Genomic DNA, 26,880 nt, shown 5'->3' with positions numbered 1-26,880 from the left:
GTTTGTGTATTTGCTTAATGAGATTCTCTTGAAATAGAACTTGAAAGATTACAGAGAATTCCTGAGTATTTGTCATTAGAACAAAGATATCACTGCAGTCTCCCTTCAGTGTGTAAAGATTCCATTGTTAGAGCTAAAACTAGTCATTTGTGAACTTTCATGTAAACTGTACGTACGGTTGGAAGAGAGTCTGTCTGCTCCTGCCAAAGCATTGAAAGCACCATGAATGTTTGTAACCTGTAAGGTGACAAGGATGGGAGAATTGTGTTAGAGCAAATGCAAAATAAAGAAGTAGATGCACCAAAATTCCATTTCCATCTGTAATGAATTTGTAAATAGGATACCAATGAGTAAAAGATGTAACCTGTGCTAAAAACAAAAGTGGTCAGTTAAAAAACACACTGTGTGCTACCCAGGGGCAGGCTGCGCTGGGGAGCATCTGTTCCCCAGGCTGGTCCCATAGTGGGCTACCTTGGGCTGGGTCACCTGCATTTTATTAACTTAAAATATTGGCAACAGGCTGCTGAGTCGAGTCTTGCCCCCTTGGGTAAAATTTGCCAGCCCTCCTCTGTTATTACCTATACAATAGTAAGAATTATTAAGAAGCAATTAAGTCACTTGTTGTCATTAACTATACAGGAATTTACATAGCCTGTATTAATCTGTCCAGCATGCTGTCTATTCCCAGATACTACTTCTCTGTCTTAAATCACTGGTGTAGTTCAGAAGACAGAGCTTATACCTTAGGCTTGATAAGACTATTTGATAACAGAAATACTATGCATAGACATTTAACATTTACACTGATGGAAGGGGCAAACTCTGAGTCAGGGTGCACCATTTGCTTGGAACCCAGGAAATAGGCTCCCTTTGCCCAGCTACAATATGACAAGTAAATTGTTTATCTATTTGGCTAGTGTCAAACTAAGAAAAAATATTGCTAAACAATTCATAACTCACAATAACTATCCAGACAGACTTAAGTTGGGGGATATCAAATAGAAATGTGAATCACAATACAAACTATTGTATAGTTTCTCAACTGTAGCTCATAGAATGAAGGATCTCTTCAGGTACCAGCCACACCTCTATATGCATGTAATATTAGGTTTATACAGTTGTCTGACGCTAGAACATGAGATGACCACTTCCTATGCAAGACATCACACATAATCCTCAATTGGGGCACCGCCAATTTCTACACAATGGCCATGTGCTGCTTGGGAGTGTTCCTGGGTGGGTAAAACAGTTAGATAATTCACATGGCACAATAAACAACCACTGAGTGAGGTCATATATTGAGCTCATCCAGGACCACGAGAACAATGCACAATCACATTTACTTATTCCTATTGATATAAGCAAACTAAAAGTGGGTCATCTTTCTTGCAGTAAAAGTACAGCTTTAATTAAACTGCCATACCACATCCTTAAAAAGCAGTTGCCAAAATTGTTCGGCTGATCAAAATTGCTCCAGGCGATTTTACCACAATAAACTATTCCTCGAGGCAGAATTGTCTGCAATGTTCCATAGAACATTGTGGACGCATTTTTTTTTTCTTCTTACTGTAACTACGGTAAAAAATAACACTTTGCTCGCACCTCTATGGGGCGCAAGGAAAAATCAGCATTGCTTCTGTCAAAAAAAATATCCTTGCAATATTTAGGGAATTGAATCTGCCCGCTTGAATGAATACACACATACACTATAATTTTATATATCTATCTATCTATCCACACATACAAACAATTGGAGTATCTACTAACTTTTAGGTACAGATTTTGTATGATTCATAGGGGCCGATTTAAGTCGGCCACATTAGTCTAGGATTAACGTGGTGTTAGTACTATTACCTTTAATACAGTCATTTTAACCCGGATTTCTACTTGCGACCCTGAGAGGTGCGAGCAAAAATCAGCGGTAAAATTACCATACTAACGGTAAAAGTGCACAGGCCGTATTATTCTAGGAATAACGCGACCAAATTGAATTGGCCCCATAGAAAGGAAAAAAACAAAAACGAAAATATTGTGTATTTATGTAATATTATTATTGATAGTAAGGATAATATTAACAACAACAAGCTTTTAACATACATTTGGTGCCACTCTTCTTACAACTTTGTCTTAATGGTGAAAGAGTGTAAACAATGCTAGTTCTCATTTTATCATAATGGATGGGCATTTGTGCACTTTTTTAAATTTAATTGTACTTGAAATTATAAAGTTTAAATTCATTGCTATTAGTTTAGTAAGGCTCCTTCAGTAGACCAATGGAGAACAGATGAGGTCAGTCAGAACAGATGAAACCAGCAGCCTGAATACAAGCATGCTTGTTATAACTAGAGATGTTCACTGACCCCCGCGTTTTGGTTTTGGATCTGGATCTGGATCTGGATCTGGATCTGGATTAACTTCGTGTTTTGGTAAAACCGCCCTCGCGTGTTTTGGTTCCGATTTTTTTTTCCAAAAACCCCTAATTTCTTTGCTAAAATCACATAATTTGGCTCTTTTTTTTATCCCTACATTATTATTATCCTCATTAACATTAATTTCCAATCATTTCCAGTCAATTTTTGTCAAGAACACTGCTATCCTTCCTGTTTCTGTATGAGCAATGTCACTGGAGAATGGAGAGTGACAAGAATACTGCTACCCCTCTTTCTGTGAGCAATGGCACTAGATCTCCCAAGGAGGGAGGTACTTATAGAATCCAAGACCTGCAAGATCCGATAACGAAACAATGACGTTTTGCCTCGATTCAGATCCAAGGACGCATGGAGATACCGAGCCGGCTCGCGAGCCTACTCAGATCCCCTAAGTTCGGGTGGGCATCTCTAGTTATAACCATACAGGTCTTATTTTGAAGTTATGCTATTAAATTACCCATGTCTGAATTGGTAAATTATATCCAGACATTTTATCACACCTATGTATATGTATTATGATGCATTCTATAGTGGAAGAGAAGCTGGTTGTCTGATCACTCACCTGTAAAGTATCACCAAAGCTTAATTTGTGAATAAAGTGGCTCATGTCAGGGTTCTGCGGCTGAGCTGTGGCACTGTGTGTGGACACATGGAAGTTTCCAGGCACCTAATTAACAAAGACACAATTATATTGATTTGTTTTTTTTAACACTTTCACCAGCCTGTATCACTCAGTAGTCCTGCCAATTCAGCCCAATCATAATATGTGCACCAAGCAAGTTGGTAAAAAAATCTTCAGTTCTGCAGTCTACAAAAGGTGAATAGATTCAGATATAAACATTATATTATGTTATTATATATCTATCTCAAAGTCTTGTAGTTAATGGAATACGTACATTTGTTTTGCAGCAGCTGATTTGACGGTGTTCAATTGTACTTAATGACGCTCTTACCTTAACTTTTAAATACATTTTGGATAGTTACATGTAAAAATACTGTCTGTTCTAGCCACAAAACTTTGTTTGGGGAACTAAACTGTTACGGCCATATTTATGGCTTTGGCTTCTAGAGTCATCCAGTCTTTCCCTCCTTTATAAAATATACTGGACTGTACCAGACTGCTTTCTACGGAACAGCAATGGTCCATTGAATACAATGTTAACCAGTCATACGGGTAAAACTGGCTCAGGTACAGTGGATATAATAAATCCACACACCCTTATTGAAATTGCAGGCGTTTGTGATGTAAAGCCCGAAATCAAGCCACACTGCAACCAAAACAATGCAAGTTGGGAAAAAAAAAAAAAAAAAGTGAACATTAAAAATCTACAATATATCTTTGTTGTATAAGTGCGCCCTTTCACAATGAACTGTAGCTTTGTTCAGCGTTAATCAAATCAGTCATGTTTAAAGATAATGAGCATATACCTGCCAGCATGAGTGTGATTGTGATTAGCCACAAAGATCAGCTATCCTACATGTGTATGTGATTTAAGTGTGAAATATAATAATAATAAATAATAAGTGGTTTTGGTGAACGCAGAGACATTATAGTAAATCCTTCGTGGTGGCAGAAAAGGTATATTAATTGGCAAGTGACCAAGGTAACTCCAGTCACAGGCAGCCGTTTCAAATTGCTGCATCTGAAACAAGCCGAGTGTTCGTGACAAACTGTAATGCGCTACGGAATGTGCTGGTGCTATATAAATAAATGCTGGTGATGATGATGGATAACCATACTCCGCAATAAGCTTTCAAAACAACTACGGGAGTTTATTGCTGAAATATATCAATCATGAGAGGGGTATAAAAGCCTTTCAAGGGCATTATGTGTACCATGAAACCCTAAAACCACCATCAACAGGGATATTGTCAAGATCAAAATGTCCCTCCAAATTTGATGACCGGACCAGGAGAAAAATTCAGAGAGGCTACCCAACAGGCCTATGGGAAAAGTAAAGGAGCTGCAGGAATTACTGGAAGAAACTGGCCACTCCCTGCATACTAATAATCTCCTGTATTTTGGGCTGTGGGGTAGCAGGGTAAGATGGAAGCCATTGTTTGCAAAAAAGAACATCCCATCTAAATTTTGCAAAAAAACCATACAATTCAATCACCCCAAACCATGTGGGAAAATATCTTATGGTCAGATTAGACCAAGGTGGAACCTTTTGTCCATAATTCTAAAAGATGTGTTTGTCAGAAAGACACCATACCAATTGTGAAACATGGTGGTGGCAGGATCACGCTTTGGGACGGCTTTTCTTTAGCTTGGACATGGGCTGTAATCAGGATAGAGGGCATAATGAATAGAGCCAACGATCAACATATATGCCACAAAACCTGCTGGCCTCTCTCAGAAAACTGAAATGTAATTCTACCTCGTAACATAACAATCCTAAACCCACATGCAAGTCAAACAAAGAGTGGCTTCAGAAAAGGAAGATCATTGTCTTGGAATAGCCTACTCAGAGTCCAAGGGGTATATTTACTAAACTGCAGGTTTAAAAAAGTGGAGATGTTGCGTATAGCAAGTAATCAGATTCTAGCTGTCGTTTTGCAGAATGACCTAAATAAAACGGTAACTAGAATCTGAGTGGTTGCTATAGGCAACGTCTCCACTTTTTCAAACCCGCAATTTAGTAAATAAACCCCCAGGTTTCAATATCATTGAAAATCTGTGGAATAACAGAGAGGGAAGTACATAAGAGATCCACTCGCAATTTAATGATTTTGAAAGTTTTTTGTGTACACTTCTGCAACCAGGGTACTGTACGTTTATTATTTTCACTTATTTTTCCAGAAAATTGTCTATTTGTTTTTAACTTAATTTGCGCTTTTAAAGGTCACATTGAAGGTTGAAAACGGTCTGATTTTTTATATGTTTATCTTGATTTCAGGCTTTACATTGCAAACATCTTTAAATACCAAAAAGGGTGTGTAGGCTTAGTATATCCACTGCATATCTACAAATATCACTACCAGAAATGGGGAATGTGTTATATTCTCCGCTTTAAGACCTATTTGAATGTATTATGTGTTTTTCTTTACTCATCCTTGGAAACGCATGGACACTTGGCACCACTATAAACTCTCCAGGCTGTTATATCAGACAGTAATATTTTCTATGAGGTGTTGTGCAATTGTGTTGATCTTGTCCCACCCATATTATGACATGGGCTTTCACATAACCCACATACATATTCTGTACACTATTAAACAATGCAATCATACATAATTAGCAGTCCCAAATATATTATTAGATGATGACAACACATCTGAAACCTTGATTAAGTAATTATGCCAAAAATTTAATATTGCCTTGATGCTACATAATTTAAATTAATGATATTAATATGCAGTTTAAAATATAAAAATTTGTCTGGATATAAGACAAAGCTGTGGAGCTACAGCAAACTCCAGGGACATTTAAAATGTAACAGGGGAAGTTGGCAATAAGAAAGAAAGAGGGCCACACCTTATTTATAGTGAATCGTCCTTCAAACTGGCAGCCATTGCCGTTATTCAGTGGAATTTTCATAGAATTATCAATGTGGCCAACTTCATGCCTGCCCATTTCATCCTGAATATCCAGCCCCACCACTAAGAACACAAAAGACAAAAACAAAATAGTCAATGCACTACAGGCAACAGATGTACAGTGAAAAACATTTTTCCTGACTCAAGAAATACACATTTAAGGATACTGCTAGTGATTGGCAGTTTTTTTATGTATTTAATTTTAGTTTTTACATTTAATGTTCCTCTAACTAAATGTGTCCATCATGCGATCTTTCATCTATTTGCAAAAACTTTGTCATGCTATGAGGAAGGTTCTATTCATTCAGAGCCAGCAGGGTATGAGTGACAAGCTTAGAGACTTGCCTTTTCAGAAATGCACTGTATAGATTAGTGGATTCATACTTAGAGGTAAGGTCAGTAACATCATAGCAGCTTAGCTGAATAAAATAATGAAGTTAAAATAATAAAGAAGCTAAAAAGTAACGGACTAGTAAAAAAATCAAAATACATTTTTACCACCACCTGTACTTTGACTGTTGCATTGTTTTTCCGCTCATAAGTGTAATTTTGTTTTTCTTTGTACCAATTTGTTCAATTACAGCAACTTATTATCACTGCTACGTAATTTACCATTTGTTTTTAACTATGGGCCGATCACATCCTTAGTGTAAAACCCTTGCTGTTCTTGTATCTGAATGGTTTAGCATCACTGGAAACTACCTTTTGGCTTTGCCATTTTAGCAACTAAAATTGATAATTTTTTGACTTGCATCATTCCCCATTAGGACACGGCCCTAAAATTACGGGAGGTGCTTCCACTGTAAGTAGTGGGTGCTAATTGTGTGTTTTTGCGATTTTGTTTTTTTTATTTACAAAGCTGCACTGGTATGTCAGGATAACATGGGATAATGCATTTCCTTTATGCTTCTTACATGAACATTTTATTTTTAGGGATAAGTGATAATTAAGTTTTAAACATGAATGTAACATAGTAATGTTAAAGTCATGATCAAGATGGTCACGTTTGTTATAGTTGGTAAACACCGAGTCAGATAAGAAGTTATTCCAATTCTGTTTGCATCCACGTGAAAAGTGCAGTTTAGAAGAACTGCGTCTCTACCGTCAATTGATCACATAAGTTGAAACCTAAAATCTTTTTGTCTATGCATGCCAACTAATGCCATGTGTACAGGAGCAAGCCGTGAAACCTACAAAAACAGTTCATATGACAACGAAAAAAATCTTATACTCAGTCATACTCACATTCACAGTTCAGGTTGGGCAAGCTGATGTTCAGGTTCACATCTATTTTACCTCCACTCTCTTTATCAGGGTCATCTACGTATAGCTCGTTAACACTGAAAGAGACGTCATGACACAATATATTAGGATCTGCAGCCAAGTTCTACTAGCGAGTAAAAAAAAAACAAAAAAAAAAAAAAACAAAACAAAACACCTGACCGGAAGCTCTGAATGAGGGGATTCTGATTTGAATGTAGGTTGAATAATCATATTAAAAAGACAATAGATAACTCAAAAGGCAGTATGATAAAAGTGTCCAGTCTGTCAATTGAAATCCTTAGTTCACAATCAAATAAGCTAGAAATGTTTTCTACCAAAAAGACAACATAAAAAAAAAAATATATATAAAAATATATAAATAAAATCAAATGTGTGAATTGCTTTTCAAAAATGTTGGAATCAGATAAAAAGGAGAGATGTCGTTCATGTTTTCCCCGCAAGACCAGCAAACAGCCTCTACATGTAACATAACTATTCACCATAAGCAGTGGTCAAACTAGGGGTGTACAGTCATGGCCAAAAGTTTTGAGAATGACACAAGTATTGGTTTCACAAAGTTTGCTGCTTCAGTGGTTTTAGTTCTTTTTGTCAGATGTTGCTATGGTATACTGAAGTAAAATTACAAGCATTTCATAAGTGGCAAAGGCTTTTATTGACAATTACATTAAGTTTATGCAAAGAGTCAATATTTGCAGTGTTGACCCTTCTTTTTGAAGACCTCTGCAATTCACCCTAGCATGCTGTCAATAAACTTCTGGGCCACATACTGACTGATGGCCACCCATTCTTGGCTAATCAATGCTTGGAGTTTGCCAGAATTTGTGGGTTTGTGTTTGTCCACCCACAACTTGAGGATTGGTCACAAGTTCTCAATGGGATTAAGGTCTGGGGAGTTTCCTGGCCATGGACCCAAAATTTCGATGTTTTGATCCCCGAGCCACTTAGTTATTTTTGCCTTATGGAAAGGTGCTCCATCATGCTGGAAAAGGCATTGTTCATCACCAAACTGTTCTCGAATGGTTGGGAGAAGTTGCTATTGGAGGATGTTTTTGTACCATTCTTTATTCATGGCTGCGTTCTTAGGCAAAATTATGAGCAAGCCCCCTTTTGGCTGAGAAGCAAACCCACACATGAATGGTCTCAGGATGCTTTACTATTGGCATGACACAGGACTGATGGTAGCACTCAGCTTTCCTTCTCCAAACAAGTGTTTTCCAGATGCCCCAAACATTCTGAAAGGGGATTAATCAGAGAAAATGACTTTACCCCAATCCTCAGTAGACCAAACCCTGTACCTTTTGCAGAACATCAGTCTGTTCCTGATATTTTTCCAGGAGAGAAGGGGTTTCTTTGCTGGCCTTCTTGACACCAGGCCATCCTCCAAAAGTATTCACCTTACTGTGTGTGCAGATGCACTCACACCTGCCTGCTGCCATTCCTGAGCAAACTCTGCACTGGTAGTGCCCCCATCCCGCAGCTGAATCAACTTTAGGAGACTGTCCTGGAGCTTGCTGAACGTTCTTGGGCACCCTGAAGTCTTCTTCACAACTTTTGAACCTCTCTTCTTGAAGTTCTTGATGATCCGATAAATGGTTGATTTAGGTGCAATCAAACTAGCAGCAATATCCTTGCCTGCGAGGCCCTTTTTGTGCGAAGGTTATCCTTTTAGGTAACCATGGTTTAACAGAGAAAGAGCAATGATTTCAAACATCACCCTCCTTTAAAGCTTCCAGTCTGTTATTCTTACTCAATCAGCATGACAGAGTGATCTCCAGCCTTGTCCTCGTCAACACTCTCACCTGCATTAACGAGTGAATCACTGACGTGATGTCAGCTGGTCCTTTTGTGGCAGGGCTGAAATGCAGTGGAAATGTTTTTGGGATAAAGTTCATTGTCATGGCAAAGAAGGACTTTGAAATTAATTGCAATTCATCTGATCACTCTAAATGACATTCTGGAGTATATGCAAATTGTCATCATAAAAACTGAGGCAGCAAACTTTGTGAAATATAATATTTGTGCCATTCTCAAAACATTTGGCCATGACTGTATACAGTGGTATGTCATACAGACACTTATAAATTTCCACCTTGACCACTGCACCAAACCTCAAAGATTCATCCAGGTGACTGGTTGGACAGGGTAAGAAGTATGGTAAGTTCACTTGGTTGTCAGAATAAATCTGTTCTGCTTTGTCATCGCTTTCTATGGTAATGTGTTTCTCCATATCAGCTATAGGATCAGCCACACTTTAATTATTGTACTGTAGCAGCTTACATACACAGTAAGACACTGTGTTCACTGCTTACCAAGTTATAAATATAGGTCCTTAACAATACATTTCAATATACCCAGTGGTCGAAGTGGTGGTGTACATGGTGGAATGCCATATCGCCACTTCTACTAAACTATTAAATGCCATTCACTTAAATTCTCATTACATTTATCATACTGCCACTTCTAAATTTCCACTTCAACCACTGGCCATAAGTGTATTTGTACCTCCTGAGTGTGAAAGTCAAGATTTAGAGAAAATAATGTAGAGTAGACACCATGACAGGTCTATGTGTAAAACTGATGGGTGAAGTTAATAAAAACAAGTTATGTAACATGCAGGATATATGTGCACTGCTATTTTGGAACAGGAATATATGGGTGGGTGAAATAGGTGTGTTCCAATCATTACACAAAAGGTAATTAAAGTCAAGAAACTGGGTCAGAGAGAGCAAACGTCAGTGAAAATTATGGTAATGAAAACATCAGATGATAAAAATGTAGAGAAAGGAATCGAAAGAAATCCATTGTGAAATATGCAATATAATATTTTAAAATAAACAGGTACCAGTTTTGAAAGTTTTATTAAGATATGTTATATAATCTTTTGTGGGGAGCATGTTCACAGATCCAATCTGTGTGATATATAGTAGTAGAGTGAAATAATTCACAACACAAGACTGATGTAGGGACATCACATTAGTTCCTCAGTGGGTAGACTTGGCTCTGTAGTCAGATTGGCTGTTCCTACAATTTGAGGCCAAACCTATTAATTTTTATTAATGCAAGAACAGGCAAAGTATGCAGTCCATGGCATGGCAATTCGGTAGGAATGTACTAAGGCATTTTAAGTTATATACGGTACCAATATTCAGAACAAACTGGTTGGATGTTTGGTATACATGGGGTGTCAACTTTATATTTCACTATTTCATTCAATACATTATTGTTTGAAGAAAATAAGTAAACACAATATGTCAGTAAAATAGGACATCACAAGTTCAACCACATCATAATATAAGAGGAGCTAATGTTATAAAGCAGGCCTGGCCAACCTGTGGCTCTCAAAGATGTTGTGAAACTACTGAGGGGGATCAGAAATTTGCACAGGCTGAGAAGATAATTTGGGTAATCAGAGGGTGCTCCTTGCAAAGTAAGTGGTAAGCACACCAGTGCACCTAGATATACAGAGCCTTTCACGGAGAGATGCTACTAAAAGGAGATAAAAGCAAGGAACAGCCTTAAAAATGCACCCTGTCCACCCTATGTGAAGGAACAAACTGCTATTTCGACTCCACAAAAGGACTAATTTTGCACCAGCCCTGAGCTGATTCTTCTGGTCTTGTCAAACACTTTAAATGGGATCCACTTGTTACTTCATGTTGCACTCCTGTAGAAAAGCACATTTACTCCATAAAATGGCTTCTTTGACCCTTCCTGTATCTGATTAATTTCCCTTCAGTCTATTGTCATTGACCAACTGCATGAATTTAATGAAATGCCTTTTCAAGCTAGTCATGTTACTGTAGTCACCTATAAGCATCTTCAAAAAAAGGTGGGTACATGCCCAACATGCACTGTAAAGACCTATGCATAGGTCATCACCAGAAATGTGCCGTGGAAGGGCTCATTTTATGCATGTTAAAATGTCTTGTAATTACTTGTACTGTGTTATATTACGTATTTTGTGGACAAAGTACAAACTGTATTTCTTGTCTCATCGCTTTATTTGGGTGTAGGCAAGAGGTATAATTATCATGTGCAAACTAGGCCATTGTTAATAAGTATTTTCAGTTACAGTATCAAGCATAGGAATCCCATGACGTAAGCAATATGTTAGGGGAGCAAGTGGTGTATCAAGGAACATAGAGACAAGGCATTAGTATTTGGCACTTGATCTCCAAACAGAATAGAAAGCATGTGAGTAAATAAGCGCAGTTTACAATGACAAACGTAGACCATGGTTTTTAAAATGTGGTCACTATATAGTTCTAACATCCCTCAGTCAATCTTTTCTAGATCAATATTCCAAGAGGTTTCTGAAGGGTGGGAACATAAGCATTTTACACTGTGGTCCACTGATGCCTTATTCTAACTCTGATACAAAGCACAGCACTAACAACAATGACTAGAAGAAAACAACATGCCAAATTGATGTAAGGGATAAATAACGGAACAAGCAGAAAGTTTTTCCCATTTAAGAAAGTAACATCAAAAGCAGGAGAAATATACTATTCTGGGGTCTGCAATGTGTTTACAGTGTATTGCAAATAGATGAGTCCTCTATGGAAGTATGTTTGCCATATATTGTACATACTATAGGGAGGTGACCTTTAACCTTTGTGCCATTGTTAAATTATTAAAAATAAAACACATAACGTATGCATGTGTGATATGCTGCTTAATGCACACACCAATTGTGCATTCACCTACTGCCCTGAAGCGGGTCACACTAGACAGCAAGTTATCATTCTAAAAAAAACAAGCACTATTTTCCAAAGTTTATGGGCAAGAAATGCAGGTGCCCAACTCCCCCAATGTAGAGTCATAAGCCACATATATTCCCAATAGGTGGTAGTCATTTCTGTGAATGCGAAAAATGCTGACCACACTTACAGCAACATCATAAACGCGAAGGCTGTGATTCCCAACAGTGTGCAAATTCAGATACAAGGAAACTTTCATACTATAAAAAATAGAAAAGATTCAAAGCCACAAATACTACAAAACCAGGATGCGCTAAGGTTTGGTTTACCATAATAATGAAAGAGATATCTTTCGGATAGATGTAGCATTTGACCTATCTGTCTGGATCACTGTTTATTACAGAAGTGTTTAGACTCTTTACTGACGGGCTCATAGGGTTGTCCGCCCATCTCTCTATTAATTTTCTCTCCTTCTTTCTTCATATAATAAGAAATGTATTACCTTCTATTTGACTTTGTCTTCTACTTTTATTTTTTATCTTGTTTGAAGTTTGTATATGTCTACCTGTGCTTCTGTGGGTTTCCAGAAACATATTGGTATGGCAAGTTAACTGGCTCCTGATAAAATTAATCCTAGTCTGTGTTTGTGAGAGTGTGGTAGGGAATTTACACTGTAAGCTCCCATGGGACAAGACCTAATGTGAATGGATACCTATTCTCTGTACAGCACTGTGCAATATGATTGGTGCTATTAAAATAAACAATAAAGCAAAATCATCTTTGACTATTAGGTCAACTCGCCATCATTCTCAGTGTAAACACATCTTATCTAATGAGTTTTATTTAAACCAGTAAAAATAAATAAAAAAAAAAATATCTTAGGAACCGGACTACAATAAGGGGATCTAAAGTTATCACCAGCTGCGAGAATGAAATTAATAAACATAAATGAAATCAAAATAATAACAGTAAAAGATGCATAGGACAAGTTACCTGAGATAATACAACAATTAATTCAATCAATAAATAATCTATTACTAAACAACAATGTACAAATACTAACATTATAAAAAGGCTTAATTCTGAAATAATGCTTTAAATGACAAAAACCCTTAATTAAAAGAAGGCTTAAGTAAACCGATCTATAATGGCTTTAGAATTCTCAACCTTGGAATGCATAAAAATGGGTCAAGCATCTAAAGCATTTGTCTTCATCAAAGTCGCATACCAATGTAATAGCATAAGAATGTAGAAAGTGCATTATAACTACCTTGATAAGATACTCTGGATCCTTGTTTTTCTTTCAGGCACTCAGATACACTAAACATTCCTATTGGATTTAACTCCTGCAATTCATCTACCTCAAACATCAAAGCAGATTTTAGGTACAAGACACATATTTTAGACTCCCAAACAGTAATATTATAGCTAGTTTGTGTGTAATATATCATGTACACACACCTAAATGTGATGCTGCAGCTATCACAATCTGGACATATAGGGCCTGATTTAGAGTTAGGAACAAGTCCAGCTACTGGATACAAAATCTAATCCTTGACAAAAACATTTGTGCTGCAGAGAGGGAAGTGTACAATCTGCAGGGCCTGATCAGCCAACAGGCTGAGCAGGCTGCAGCCTGGGGCGCTGGTTAAGTAAAAAAAAATTATTTCCTTTTTTTTTTTTTTTTGTGCGATTCAACCCACCCGCCTCCCTTCGAAATTCCTACCTTATGGGGTCCACCCCTGTGTATGGAATCCACCTATTACTCCATACACAGTCACAGTGATAGCTGCAATAATCAGCATGCAGAAGACAGCAGGCGGAAGCCGACAGCTAATCAGAAGCCGTCAGCTGCCGGCAGTACGGGCGCGGTGCGCGGTTTAGTGTGGTCACGTGAGATGTTAACATCTCATAATCATTTCTCTCTACATGGGGGTCAGAGGGGAGATCATGACTTGGGGAGGGGAGAGGGTTAAGCTGCTAGGGGATAATTATTGTTCTCTATATGGGAGCCAGAGGGGGGATTATGACTCGGGGGGGGGGGGGATAAGCTGCTGGGGGCTTTAAAATTATTAATTGGCTAAGGGCTGGGGGGTTAATTAACTGATTGTCAGGGGTTGGTAGATATTAGTATATGATTATAAATAATTTTCATATATTTTATTATCTATATATGCCTGTACTAGGGGGTTGTTTAATTTGGTCATAATGGAGTGTTGTGTTTGATAACATTTTGCATTTTTGCAAATATTTAATACAGGACATATATATATATATATATACATACACACACACACACACAGGGGTAAATGTATCATACCCCGGTTTTTTTCAACTCGCCGGGAGTCAAACAGCTAAAATTGAATGCGGCGCTGGCTTGTAAAGTATACCAGTATGTGTGCAGACGGAGATGAAAGACCAAGCGATGGCACCTATAAGATTAATGATGAGGGTGCCAATTACACTTCCAATTTTTTTTATTTTATAAAATATATATATATTATATATACACATACATATATACACACATATATATATATATATATATATATATATATATAATCTATATATCTATCTATCTATCTATATATATATGGTCATGGATGCCCAAGGCTCATTAACGCGCGTGAGGAGTGAAGGCTAGCCTGTCTCGTCCAACCCCACAGAAGAGCTACTGTAGTAGAAATTGCTGAAAAAGTTAATGCTGGATATGATAGAAAGGTGTCAGAACACTCAGTGCATCGCCGCTTGCTGTGTATGGGCCTGCGTAGCTGCAGACCAGTCATAGTGCCCATGCCGACGCCTATCCACCTCCGAAAGTGGCTACAATGGGCAAGTGAGCACGAGAACTGGACCAGGAAGGTGACGTACGTGCGTCATTTACCTGGGAAAGAGGTGGCACCAGGATGCACTATCAGAAGAAGGCAACCCGTAGGAGATAGTGTGATGCTCCGGGCAATGATCTGCTGGGAAACCTTGGGTCCTGGCATTCATGTGGATATTACATGTCAAAAGTATCACCTACCTAAACATTGTTGCAGACCAAGTACACCCCTTCATGGCAATGGTATTCCCTGATGGCAGTGGCCTCTTTCAGCAGGATAATGCACCGTGCCATACTGCAAAAATTGTTCAGTAATGGTTTGAGGAACATGACAAAGGGTTTAAGGTGTTGACTTGGCCCCAGATCTTAATCTGATTGAGCATCTGTGGGATGTGCTAGAAAATAAGTCAGAGGTTATGTGGAATCCGTGGCTTGACAGGTCAGAGCACTTCTGGCGACACGAGGGGGATATATACAATATTAGGCTGTGGATTTAATGTTGTGGCTGATTGATGTATATCATACATACATTATTGGGATATATTTGTCAATGACTTGTGAATTTCCCTCTTGACTGGTTAAAGCTCACTAATGACAACTTCATGTCACCAAAAGCCTATGTTATATCTTCATTGTCTACATTATGCTGAATGTCATAACACTTTTGGGTAGATTTACTAAGAATTTACAATAGTGTGGTTTGAGGCTGGGATGTTAAATGACTGCCGATGTGTTGCGGATGGAAAACAGCTAAACTGCCGAATAAGTCAAAACCGCCATAAAATAGACAGGTTTTTTTTGTTCTTTTTTAAATACCTTCTTCTTGCTGTTTGAGCTATCTTGCAATTCAGAACACGACAGGAGACACCATTACAGGGGCAATCATTTATTATGGAGCAAAATAACTTTATACATTTTTTTATTATTATATTACAGGACCAATATGAATACATAATTATATTAAAGGAGGCAATACTATTTAATTGCTAATGGGGCAATAATTATTTATGAAGCACACGTGACGTTATATATTACCCCCATAATATAATACAATAATATTGCCCCCTTAATATAATTAAAAATAAAATATGCCCCCCACACAAGTTAATTTTACATTTATTGTGTACCTTAATCAATAAATAATGATTGTCTCCATAAGTCAATAGTGCCTCCTCTTATGTTCTGAATGGCAACATAGTTCACACAGCATGTAGTTTGAGCAATCTCGCCTCTCACAACCACCTTTTTTTCCAGGCGATTTGTCAAATAGCAGCTTAGTAAATCTGGCTGTTTGCATTTTGATCATATTAAAAATTGGGATGGTGATCTGTAAAGTGGTGGTTTGGAAAATTGTGATTTTCAGCCTTTTAATTGTCAGACTTTAGTAACTCCAGTGGTTTTTAAAAACGACCAGAAGAACAGCAGATAACAGGAGTATTCATCGAACCGCCCTTCAGTAAAACTACCCCTTATAAAAATCATTATTACATTAGGTATTGTTTGATACGTTTGTGCGGTCTAATTTGTGTGCTGAATTCTATAGCTGGTTGCATTAAATTTCAATGCTTTGACTATAGCTTCACTAGTCTCTTCTAGACTCATGTTTACCCCCATGCCAAAAATGGGCAAGCCCCTCCTCATAAAACTGGGACTCAAGGACTGATTTGTACTTTACATGCAGAGATTTGTGTGTCCAGCTTATTTATTTATTAAGCATTTTACCAAGGAGGAACACATTGAGAGTTCCCCTTGGTTTAATTATTTACAATTTTCAGATCTAATTGGCCATGAATTGCCACATGTACAGGCACTAAAAGGATACTGATCCCAACCTACATTTGATAGGGAGCCTTAGATATTTATCATTATGGGTGGTAAAAGCCCCAGGTATGCAGTCATCATCCGAATGATGCTCAGTCTATTTACTGGCCCAGCCAGGTCACATGGTAAGACAGCAATAACGGAGAAAGTTAACCATACTCTCTATGGATTTGACTGAGCCCATGTCAATTCAATGTATTATTTTTAGTTGGAGGTATAATGCATCATTTTAAATTACCGTATATACTCGTGTATAAGCCGAGTTTTTCAGCATACTTTTGTATGCTGAAAAAGGGCACTCGGCTTATACACGGGTGAACTTACCTGGTGTCCGGTCCCTCGGCTTCAACTTCTGCATATGCGTTCCAACACAGGAAGTTCGGCATTTGGAACGCAAACTTGCGTTCCAAATGCCGAACTTCCTGTTGTTGGAACGCATATGCGTTCCACTGCGGGGTGGATTTACAAGCCGTTCGATCACATCTTCTGGGTCTCCAGGTTTTGCCTTGATTTAAACAGCACCAATACCTCTTCTACTTCTTAATGATGGTTCTGACAGGGTAAATTCCTAACTGGAAGCATTTTGCTATATTTGTATAGCTTTTCTCTGCCTTGTAACTCTGAGTTACCGTTGTTTTGAAGTCCTCAGTCAGTTGCTTAGAAGAACCTGCATGCTTGTTGAGAGGAGGCATAATATCCTTATATATTTTCTGACTCTCTCTCTCTCTCTCTCTCTCTCTCTGTGTCTCTCTCTCTCTCTGATTTTATAATCATTTATGAATGTTCCTTGTCATCTAGCTAAAAATGATTTCATAGATTGAACCTATCATTTTTATTTAGGTTTTTAAATTAGCGCTCTTTTCCACCCTAGGCTTATACTCAAGTCAATAAGTTTTCCCAGTTTTATGTAGTAAAATTAGGTGCCTCGGCTTATATTCGGGTCGACTTATACTCGAGTATATACGGTACTCTAATATTGGTTACACAAAAAGAATTTCAAGTCTACACAGTTAATATTTTACTTTAAACTGTGTTTCTTTTGTGGTCACCATTTTGAAAACTTTCACCCTGACAGAGTGAGATATTCTTTATGAAACCTGTTGAAGGTGTTATTATAAATATTGAACAAAGACTTTTTATGCTCAACACCAGTGGTCTGGACCCTTAACATTTAAATGTATGGTTTTAGGTTATTATTGAGCTTAAAGGTTGACATACAAGCATTTTGAAGGATGGAGAGCTGTCCAAGCAGCCTCTGAAATGTATTAGGTTGCACTGATTTAAAGTGATCAAGATACATTTCTCTGACCAGCAACACTGAAATGTAAATGTAAAATGAAATTTAGGTCTACCCTATCTAATGATCACCTAGGTATTGAAGGTGGCACACAATTGAGGTAGCATACTAATCAATCACCTATTCTGTCATATGTAGTGCTGTGAAAGAATATCCCGGTTCTTCCCCATGTGTTTTTTTTAAAATAAGTAATTCTGGGCCCTTTATTGCCAAAAAGGGTAGCCATAACTGAACAATTTTCAGGTCTCCTTCAGCAATTCATAGAGGGGACTCTCTTTAGTTTTGCAAGTTATTATGATTTTTTTTGTTATAGCAGACATATGAACATATTTTTAAAAAGCCTTTAAAAGGTCTAGTCCACTTTTTCACAAGTCCTCTCTCCTCTTACCAACATTATTCCTTGCTTCAGGTATCTGGAAACGGTCCCATTTATTACATGTAGGGGTTAGATATGATCAGCATTATGTTTAACCTCTGCTCCAAGACTATGTCCATCGCCAATGTTTAACATGTCCATAGCAAACCTGCGAGCTATTTACAGATATGTGGGTTGTGTGGCTTGGCCCCGTTGGAGATGTTTTATGTTACGCTAGGTCTCACAATGCAATGGGCATTGGTCTCTCCCCATAGTAGTTTTATAAACAGTAAAATCTGCACTGAGTAAGAAGTAATACAAAAACTAGATTTCTACAAGGGACAGAAGGAAAACAAAATGATAGTAACTCAACAGGCAGACTGGAATCCCCATGCAACACCCAGGAAGTGACAGGGCCTGAGAGTATGACTTCAATCTGCGATGTTAGTAGGGCACACTGATTAACATTACTTTCATGTTACTGCATACTCATAAGAGGATTGACAGCTCATACACAAGAAATGCATTATTCTCCGTGTTTATATTGCCGTAGCCATGTATTTAAATAGTTGCTAAGAAATGCTGGCACCCTAGATGTCCCGGGGGTTAATATTAATCAGATACTTGAGATATCTGAAGATGATTTCAGCATGTAACCAATATGAATCAGTAAGGATAGAAAGGGAGAAACCGTGCATCTTAGTCTAGTGATTAGGAACAGATTACTATATGAGGAAGTTGAGCCTCATTAAGCATTATGCATAGAAAATAACAAAGGCTTAGGAAATAATGTTGTTTTTCTATTAGAATCCAAAGTACATAGGGAACTCTCAATGTGAGTTGCTTATACATAGTTTTACGAGCTCCAATAAAAGGCCCATTGGGCACGGATGCTGCTTCTACTCTCACACAGTATAGAAACATCAGTTCTACTAGCCAGGCGTTTCTTACAGGGAGTCCACATATTGTTTTGTTTTAAGAGGGCATTGGCTGAGCAATCAAAACTAAAATGGATTAAATTAAATGGTCCCGTCCCAATTACCAGATGCAACATTATTTTTCTACTCTCCATCCTGGCAGCAATACCATATTCCCAATTGCATTAGAATACATTGCATCAAATTAGCCTGCTGGACACATAGCTGGCTTCTGCTAACCTGTTCTATTATGCTTCAAGGAGAAATTGGTAATGCCAAGTGTCATTGTTATAGACTTGAATTAACTGTGCCATATAGGAGAAGTGTTAAGGCTGCACTACCACCTGGGTAAAATATTTCTACTAAGGTGCCCCTTACCACCACCAGCGCAGCTTTTCCTGGGCTTTTCAGAAAATGTATTTTGTTAACCAAATTTAAAATGGCAAGGGGGTGGGTGCCTGTAACTAGCAGGACTAATCACATGATGCAATCTCTCCTGGCTGAGGAGAAGAAAAGCAGCTGCAATTTGCATCCCCTGAGGCTCTGGCTAAGGGGTGGGTGGAGGGGGCATTCACTACCACTTTACTAGGTGCTAGTGCATCCTTAAACCCAAAGACCTCCTTCATTGTGTCTAATATTTTGCATGCATTATCCTTTATTATAAGCAGACAGTCCTACAGTGATTTCTGAATGGGTGCCAGAGACCCATACAGAGCAGGCAACAGAGCTGCTATTATTATTATTTATAAAGTGAAAGCAAATTATACTTTCCACTGATAAGGGAACATGTGAGATAAAAGGGGTATATTTACTAAACTGCAGGTTTGAAAAAGTGGAGATGTTGCCTATAGCAACCAGAATCTAGCCGTCATATTTAATACATTCTACAAAATAACTAGAATCTGATTGGTTGCTACAGGCAACATCTCCACTTTTCAAACCCACAGTTTAATAAATATACCCCAAAGTGTGTGGGTAAAGAACAATAGCAAAAGAGATGTTTGGAACATAAAATAATACTTCGTTTACATTGCCAACCCGGCAATATCCCATGTATATGAACCCGAGATATTGCCAGGTGACAAAGCCTCCTACCTCGGCAAATTCCTGGGTCGGCAACATCACAAGGGGAGCTTTGATTGGCTCCTCGTGACTTATGTTTGTTTTTTTTTTTTACCGACCTGGGATGAAAAACCCGGGTCTCACCGTTCGAACTGGCATCTACCCGGGTCAGACTCGGGAATAACCCCTCAAAAGACTCGGATTCAATTCACGGGTCATTCGACTCAACATCGGCCCGGGATACTGGAGCTCCCCTTCGCAATAACCTGGGATTTTGAGGCAGTGTGAACGGCGTATAACAAACAAGAAGAAGTTACTTAGTATAAGGGCAAAATGTATCCACAGAGCACAAAAAAAATAGGGGCAAATATGTAAAAAAAAAAAAAAAGATATGTAATGTGACAAGGTAAGGATGAGGCATAATGTTCTGTGAAAGTAAAACAAACTAGGAAAAGCAATTAAAATGGATAATGACTAATCCAAATGTGGAATTGGTTTATGGTGAAATCAAATGTTGGAGATGAGAACAATCGTCCTCCGCAGAAAGCGGTGTGCTGCTCTTCATTCTGTTTCTCTCTTGGTGACCCCTGTTACATTCTGCTCATCAGACTTGTAGAGGTTATATACTAAAGAGCTTTACAATAAATGGACTCACCAGCCATGGGACTTGTCTGCACATTATAGGGGCAGGGGTCACAGGGCAATCAGATAATTAAGTAAAGCAGATGCCACAGATGAAAGGAAACATTACCTCCTTATCTTTGTTTAATGAAATAGATGAGAAAGTGTTGTAGAACACAAGTAGGCATGGCTTCTTGAGATTAATTCTACTTTCATGTCATTTCTGTCAAGCACTGGCTGTCCCACTACTTGAAGATGTTACATATATAGGATAGGTCACAATAAGTGAAACTAAACCCCCATTCCTGGAACTGGCCTGCACGTTACAGGACCTGGATCACAGGACAACGAAATAATTAAGTAAACTATATGCCACAGAAGGAAGAGAACATACCACCCTCTTATCTTTGATTCCTTTACATAGGAATAACAAGAAAATGTAATACAAAACTCGGAACAAAAAAAAAATATTTTGGAATTCAACTTGAGAGAAACATATTAAAATGTATTTATGTAGTGCCAGCATATTCTACAGAGCTTTAACACTGAGAACATACACAGTCAAAGCAAGACGACGGGGCCTATTTAGTAATCTTTAGTAATCATATTTTCCACATGATTATAGCAACTTTGAGTATCAAGGTGATTTATCAAAGCAATAACGCCAAAGTTGGGACTCAGGGACACCAATATAGAAACTATTAAAAAAGGAATAGACACAAGTGTGATGAATCAAACCCCCCCCCCACCCCCACAATATGGAAAGTGTAAGGGAATGAAACACTGAAGCGAAAAGGAGAATGATTGGAGGAATGTGAAAGAGGTGGACGTAGGCCCATTCTGTCAGGGATTACCTATTATTGGGAGGTTAAAATGGATATAAAGAGATGTCCTGAGAAGAAAGCAGGATCCAGGAAACATTAGAAAGGATCAAGTAATGTCTGAGGAAAGCAGAGGAGTAACAAAGAAAAGAATTGCATTAGGAAACATCTACAGAAAGGTGTAATATATCCAGAAATTACATTCAGCTAATAAAAAGTGTAGCATCATTTTCTTCAATATATTTTACCAAAAATTAGTAAAAAACAAAGTGATATCACTTCCGTGGTCATTTCAAAATTGTGTGCATTATAATGAATAATGAACCTGCTACTATAAATTACATATATTAGAAACTCTGCATCACCTCCTCAGACATAGCTAGGACGTTCCACGCATATTACTCAAATCTTTATAACCTTAATAAGAAGATATCGCTGGCGGAACGCTCTGCTAAACAGGAGCGCATAGCGAACTACCTTGAGAGGGTTCAATTTCCCAAACTATACACAGACGCCATACAATTGCTGGAGGCCCCTTTCACCCCCGAGGAACTAGAGGAAGCAATAAAAACAACACCCTCAGGGAAGAGTCCTGGTCCAGACGGTTTTACAATATCCTATTATAAAACCTTTAAAGCCAAATTGATACCGCTCATGCTCCAGACCTTCAATGCGATCTCGGCCCAAACTCACTTTTCACACCAATCCTTGTCAGCACATATCACAGTATTGCCTAAAGAAGGGACAGACCCAGCGCTTTGTCCAAGCTATAGGCCAATATCTTTGCTTAATGTGGACATCAAATTATACGCCAAGCTCATAGCAAACAGAATGAAACCATTCCTGCCTAAAATTATCCACTCAGACCAGGTAGGCTTTGTCCCAGGGCGCGAAGCTAGCGACAACACTACTAAAATAATTGATTTTATCCAGAATGCCACTATTACCAAATCTTCCACCGTTTTACTATCTACAGATGCGGAGAAAGCATTCGATAGAGTGGATTGGGATTTCATACAGGGAACACTTAGTCATTTGGGTCTGGGGCCGGTGGGGTTGGCGAGAATGCAAACATTGTACACTCATCAAACGGCAAGTGTTAGAATTAATGGGGACTTATCAGAACCCTTTAATATAGCTAATGGAACGAGGCAAGGATGTCCCCTTTCTCCCATGATTTTCATCTTATGTATGGAGGCACTCGCACGATCTATTAGAGCAAACCCAGACATTTCAGGTGTCCGGGTGGGAGAGAGGGAATTCAAATTAGCCCTCTTTGCGGATGACCTTCTAGCCATCCTCACGAATCCAACTGTCTCAATTCTGAACCTGGTGTTGGAATTTCGTGTTTTTGGAAAATTATCTCACTTTAAAATTAATTATTCAAAGTCAGTGGCCCTTAATATTTCCTCCCCACCCAACATAATTGAAGGTCTGAAGTCGGCTTTTCCCTTTGTCTGGCACCCCATGCATCTCAAGTATCTGGGGGTGATCATAAACAAAGACAATTCAAATTACATATATTCGTGCTTGTATAATTTTATTTTATATGGCCACAGAACTCCTCTGTGACTTCTAATAATTATTTATTCATTATATAATTTACTATAGGTAATGCAGATCCCTATTCTCACACCCAGATACCGATCCATTCTCATCATAGGACCGTACTATTCCTATGGTCCCTCTTGTATGGTAGACAATTTAGCAGCAGCATTTCAGATCACAGAGACCAGAACAGTATTCCTGATCCCCCATCCTCCAATCTTATTCCCAATCTTCCATATACTTTATCACATCATCATTTATTTATATAGCGCCAACATATTTCGTAGTGCTTTAAAATTGGGGACAAACACAGTAAACTAGTAAACAGACTGGGTAAAACAGACAAAGGTGAGAAGGCCCTGCTCGCAAGCTTACAATCTATGGGACAATGGGAGTTTGATACATGAGGTTAAGTCTACATTTTGCATTTCGGCCCAGCCAGACTGCAAAGGTAAAAGTGACTCATAAGCTAAATGATCCTGTCACACAACAATGTTGGTCAGGGGGTAGTTGTCTTGTGTGAAATTGTGTAACGGATGGTAATAGGGTAGTGAGGTTAAGAGGGTGGTTGAGGAATATTATAAGCTTGTCTGAAGAGGTGGGTTTTCAGAGAACACTTGAAAGTTTGTAACCGGGAATGGGAGGATGTAATGAAAGTGGATGAGAGACACAGATCTAGTGCAGAACGGAGCTGCCGAGTTGGGATACAATATTTTGATACAAGAGGAGATGTATGTTGGTGCAGCTTTGTTGATGGCCTTGTAGGTTAGTAAAAGTATTTTATATTGGATTCAGTAGAAAACAGGCAACCAGCGTAAAGACATACAGAGTGATTCAGCAGAGGAATAACGATTTGCAAGGAAAATAAATTTTGCCGCTGCGTGCAAAATAGATTGTAGGGGTTTGAGTCTGTTTTGGGGAAGACCAGTAAGGAGGGAATTGCAATAGTCAATGCGGGAGATGATAAGTGCACGAATTAAGGTTTTTGCAGTGTCTTGTGTGAGATATGTGCGAATTCTGGAAATGTTTTTTTAGATGTATGTAGCATGATTTAGATATAGAGTCAATGTGGGGAACAAAGGAAAGGTGTGAGTCAAGAATTACACCTAGGCAGCGAGCTTGTGGGGTGGGATTTATGGTCATGTTATCAACAGAGATAGAAATGTCAGGTATGCTGTTGTTGGTGGGTGGGAATATTATTAACTCTGTTTTAGAAAGATTAAGTTTGAGTTGGCAAGAGGACATCCAAGATGAAATGGCAGAAAGACAGTCAGTTACACGGGACAACACAGATGGTGAGAGATCAGGAGAGGATAGATAAATATCACAGTGGTTGGCTATTATAGGTCATGTAAAGGGGGAGAGGAGCTTAGAAAAGTAACAAAGTCCTTCCTTAGTGTCCTGTCACAAAGACTCCCCTTCCTACTGGAGCGGATCATGTACAATAAAATATCTTCTCAACATGTTCGAGTGTTTTGTTTTTTTTAAATATAATTTTGTTTCTCGTTTCATTTGTTGTTTCGCAACACCTTAAAAAAAAATTATTCTTTTATTTACAATCCAGGCTTTAAACTCAGTCAATAATATAAGTCCATCTCTTCATTTAATCCTCTCCGATCATCACCTTATCAGCTGTAAGCGCTATCCCAGTACTTTAAACTGTCTGCTGTCAAACTCTAGCAAGCCTCCTTAAATCTGCAGAATTCTTAACTCCATTGATTTTCAACAGTTTTCCACCTGCCTGGAACACCTTCTCTCCGCAATTTCTGCATTCCTCTCTTCTGATATGGCAGTACCTCATTTTCACCAAACCCTAGCAACAGCCCTTGATTAATTGACTCCAGCGACTTTTCATACTTTGTGTTGACTTCTCCCTCGCACAATAAGACTTTCCTCTAGTCTGCAAACCTTCAAGTGTTCTCTGAAAACCCACCTCTTCAGGCAAGCTAATAAAATTCCCCAACCACCCTCTTAACCTCCCTAGGTTACCCTAGTATCACCCCTTTTCCCAAGCTAACCCAAGACAAGAACCTTTTGACCAACATCGCTATGCGAGTGGATCATATAGCCCACTAAGCACTTCTAACTTTGCATTTTGGCTGGACCAAATATGCAATATGTAGCACGAAACGTCATGTATCAAACGCCCAAGCTTGCGAGCAGGGCCTTCTTACCGCTGTTTGTATTACTCAGTATTGTTTTATTACTGTGTTTGTATCCAATTGTAAAGCGCTACGGAATTTGCTGGTAATATATTAATAAATGTTGGTGATGGTGATATTAGCACTTTGCAAAATTATTTGCATCGGGTTTGATGGCATTGATAAGATTATTTATCCAAAGCATAAGCCAAAATTCTGTAGGATTTGTAAACAACTCTGATACAGTGCTAGCTCAGCTTTGGCAAGCACTTTTATTACATATGTGACAGATAAACATAACCTAATATAGCTGTAATTTAGCAGAAAATGGACATAATCTGGCCACCAAACCAATCTCCCAAAACGATATAAACATGACCAGACATTGTGGGCAGGGGGCAGTCATGAATAGGCTTGCCATCTGGCTGGTATTGTATAGGACAGTTCAATAAGAATGGACTTGCTAATGCTATTAATAGGGCAGATGTATTAACGAGTAAGTATGGTGTTTTATTTATTTATTTTTTCTTTTCAGGAAATCGGGTGTCATACATTATTAATAGATAATTCACAATGCCCACCAAAACAATCCATCTGCCCAATTTGCCGCCTCCCTTGTGTGGGCAAATTAGTCACAGATCCAAGTCATTCAGTGATCAGGCCAAACGGCCAGATACCTAGTTGTCAACAAGTGGGTGCCTGGCAATATAGCAGACTTATTTTCTTCCAGAAGGAGAGACTTTGGCACCAGCATGCATTTGGTTGCTTTCTTTTGCTGGGTAAATACTCACATTTCATTGGCAATAAATCCAGTCAGCTCCGACAAGAACAAAAAGGTGATGAAGAGACAGCAACAGATGGAAACTGTAAGAAAGGAACAGCAAGAGAGTGTTACTGGAAGAAATGAAACAAATTAACTGCACAGTCACAATTACGTGAACAGCACTCTGGCCTCACGAGGTATAGGCACAACATGTATTGCACAGACAAACCAAATATTGCTCAGATAGCAGCTGTGACTGACTCATGCACCAGGAACTATCTGTAAAAGAAAATAATATTTGCTCTATGCAAATATCTCCCCTATCATCTATAAGATATCCCAGGCAACAGAAGTTTATATGCAGAAAGAAAATGTAGTGCCTGATTATAATGTTCATCCCTACACATGTGTTCTCACAGTTACATTACAAATGGACGTCACACATAAGGAAACTGGAGACAAAGTGCTATAAAGATAAGGATGACCAATCCCTATACCAACAGGTGTTCAAAGAGGCAGCAATGATATTCGCACAAGTATAGAAAATTAAGTTTGTCCGTTATTGTCAGGGATACATTTCTTCAGTATGGTCTATGTGAACACCACAAGTGTGCCATAGGGATCACTCACCCATAAGCTTATAGCATTTTGCCCCTTGTTCCATTCTGTATGGGTTCCATTTGGAATCTATTATTACCATCTTTAATTATAAGACACCAAAGAGTTCCCAGCACCTGGTGGGAACTTAATCTTCGTT

At 38.5% G+C, this 26,880-nt stretch overlaps 1 protein-coding gene across 1 annotated transcript in view; it reads right to left on the bottom strand.

The window, feature by feature from the left end:
• ERGIC1 (endoplasmic reticulum-golgi intermediate compartment 1) overlaps positions 1–26,880 on the bottom strand; it is a 69,890-nt gene that overhangs the window by 23,640 nt on the left and 19,370 nt on the right. Inside the window, exons 3-7 of the mRNA XM_075209631.1 lie at positions 26,152–26,224; positions 7,215–7,309; positions 5,908–6,032; positions 2,992–3,096; positions 177–237 (exon numbers count right to left, since the gene is read on the bottom strand). Of these exons, the coding sequence (XP_075065732.1) occupies positions 177–237; positions 2,992–3,096; positions 5,908–6,032; positions 7,215–7,309; positions 26,152–26,224 (459 nt within the window). The remainder of the gene's footprint in view (positions 1–176; positions 238–2,991; positions 3,097–5,907; positions 6,033–7,214; positions 7,310–26,151; positions 26,225–26,880) is intronic.

Source organism: Mixophyes fleayi, chromosome 4, assembly GCF_038048845.1.
Source record: "Mixophyes fleayi isolate aMixFle1 chromosome 4, aMixFle1.hap1, whole genome shotgun sequence".
In the NCBI taxonomy this organism is placed as follows: Eukaryota; Metazoa; Chordata; class Amphibia; order Anura; family Limnodynastidae; genus Mixophyes; species Mixophyes fleayi.
This window is presented reverse-complemented; position numbering and strand designations above follow the sequence as displayed.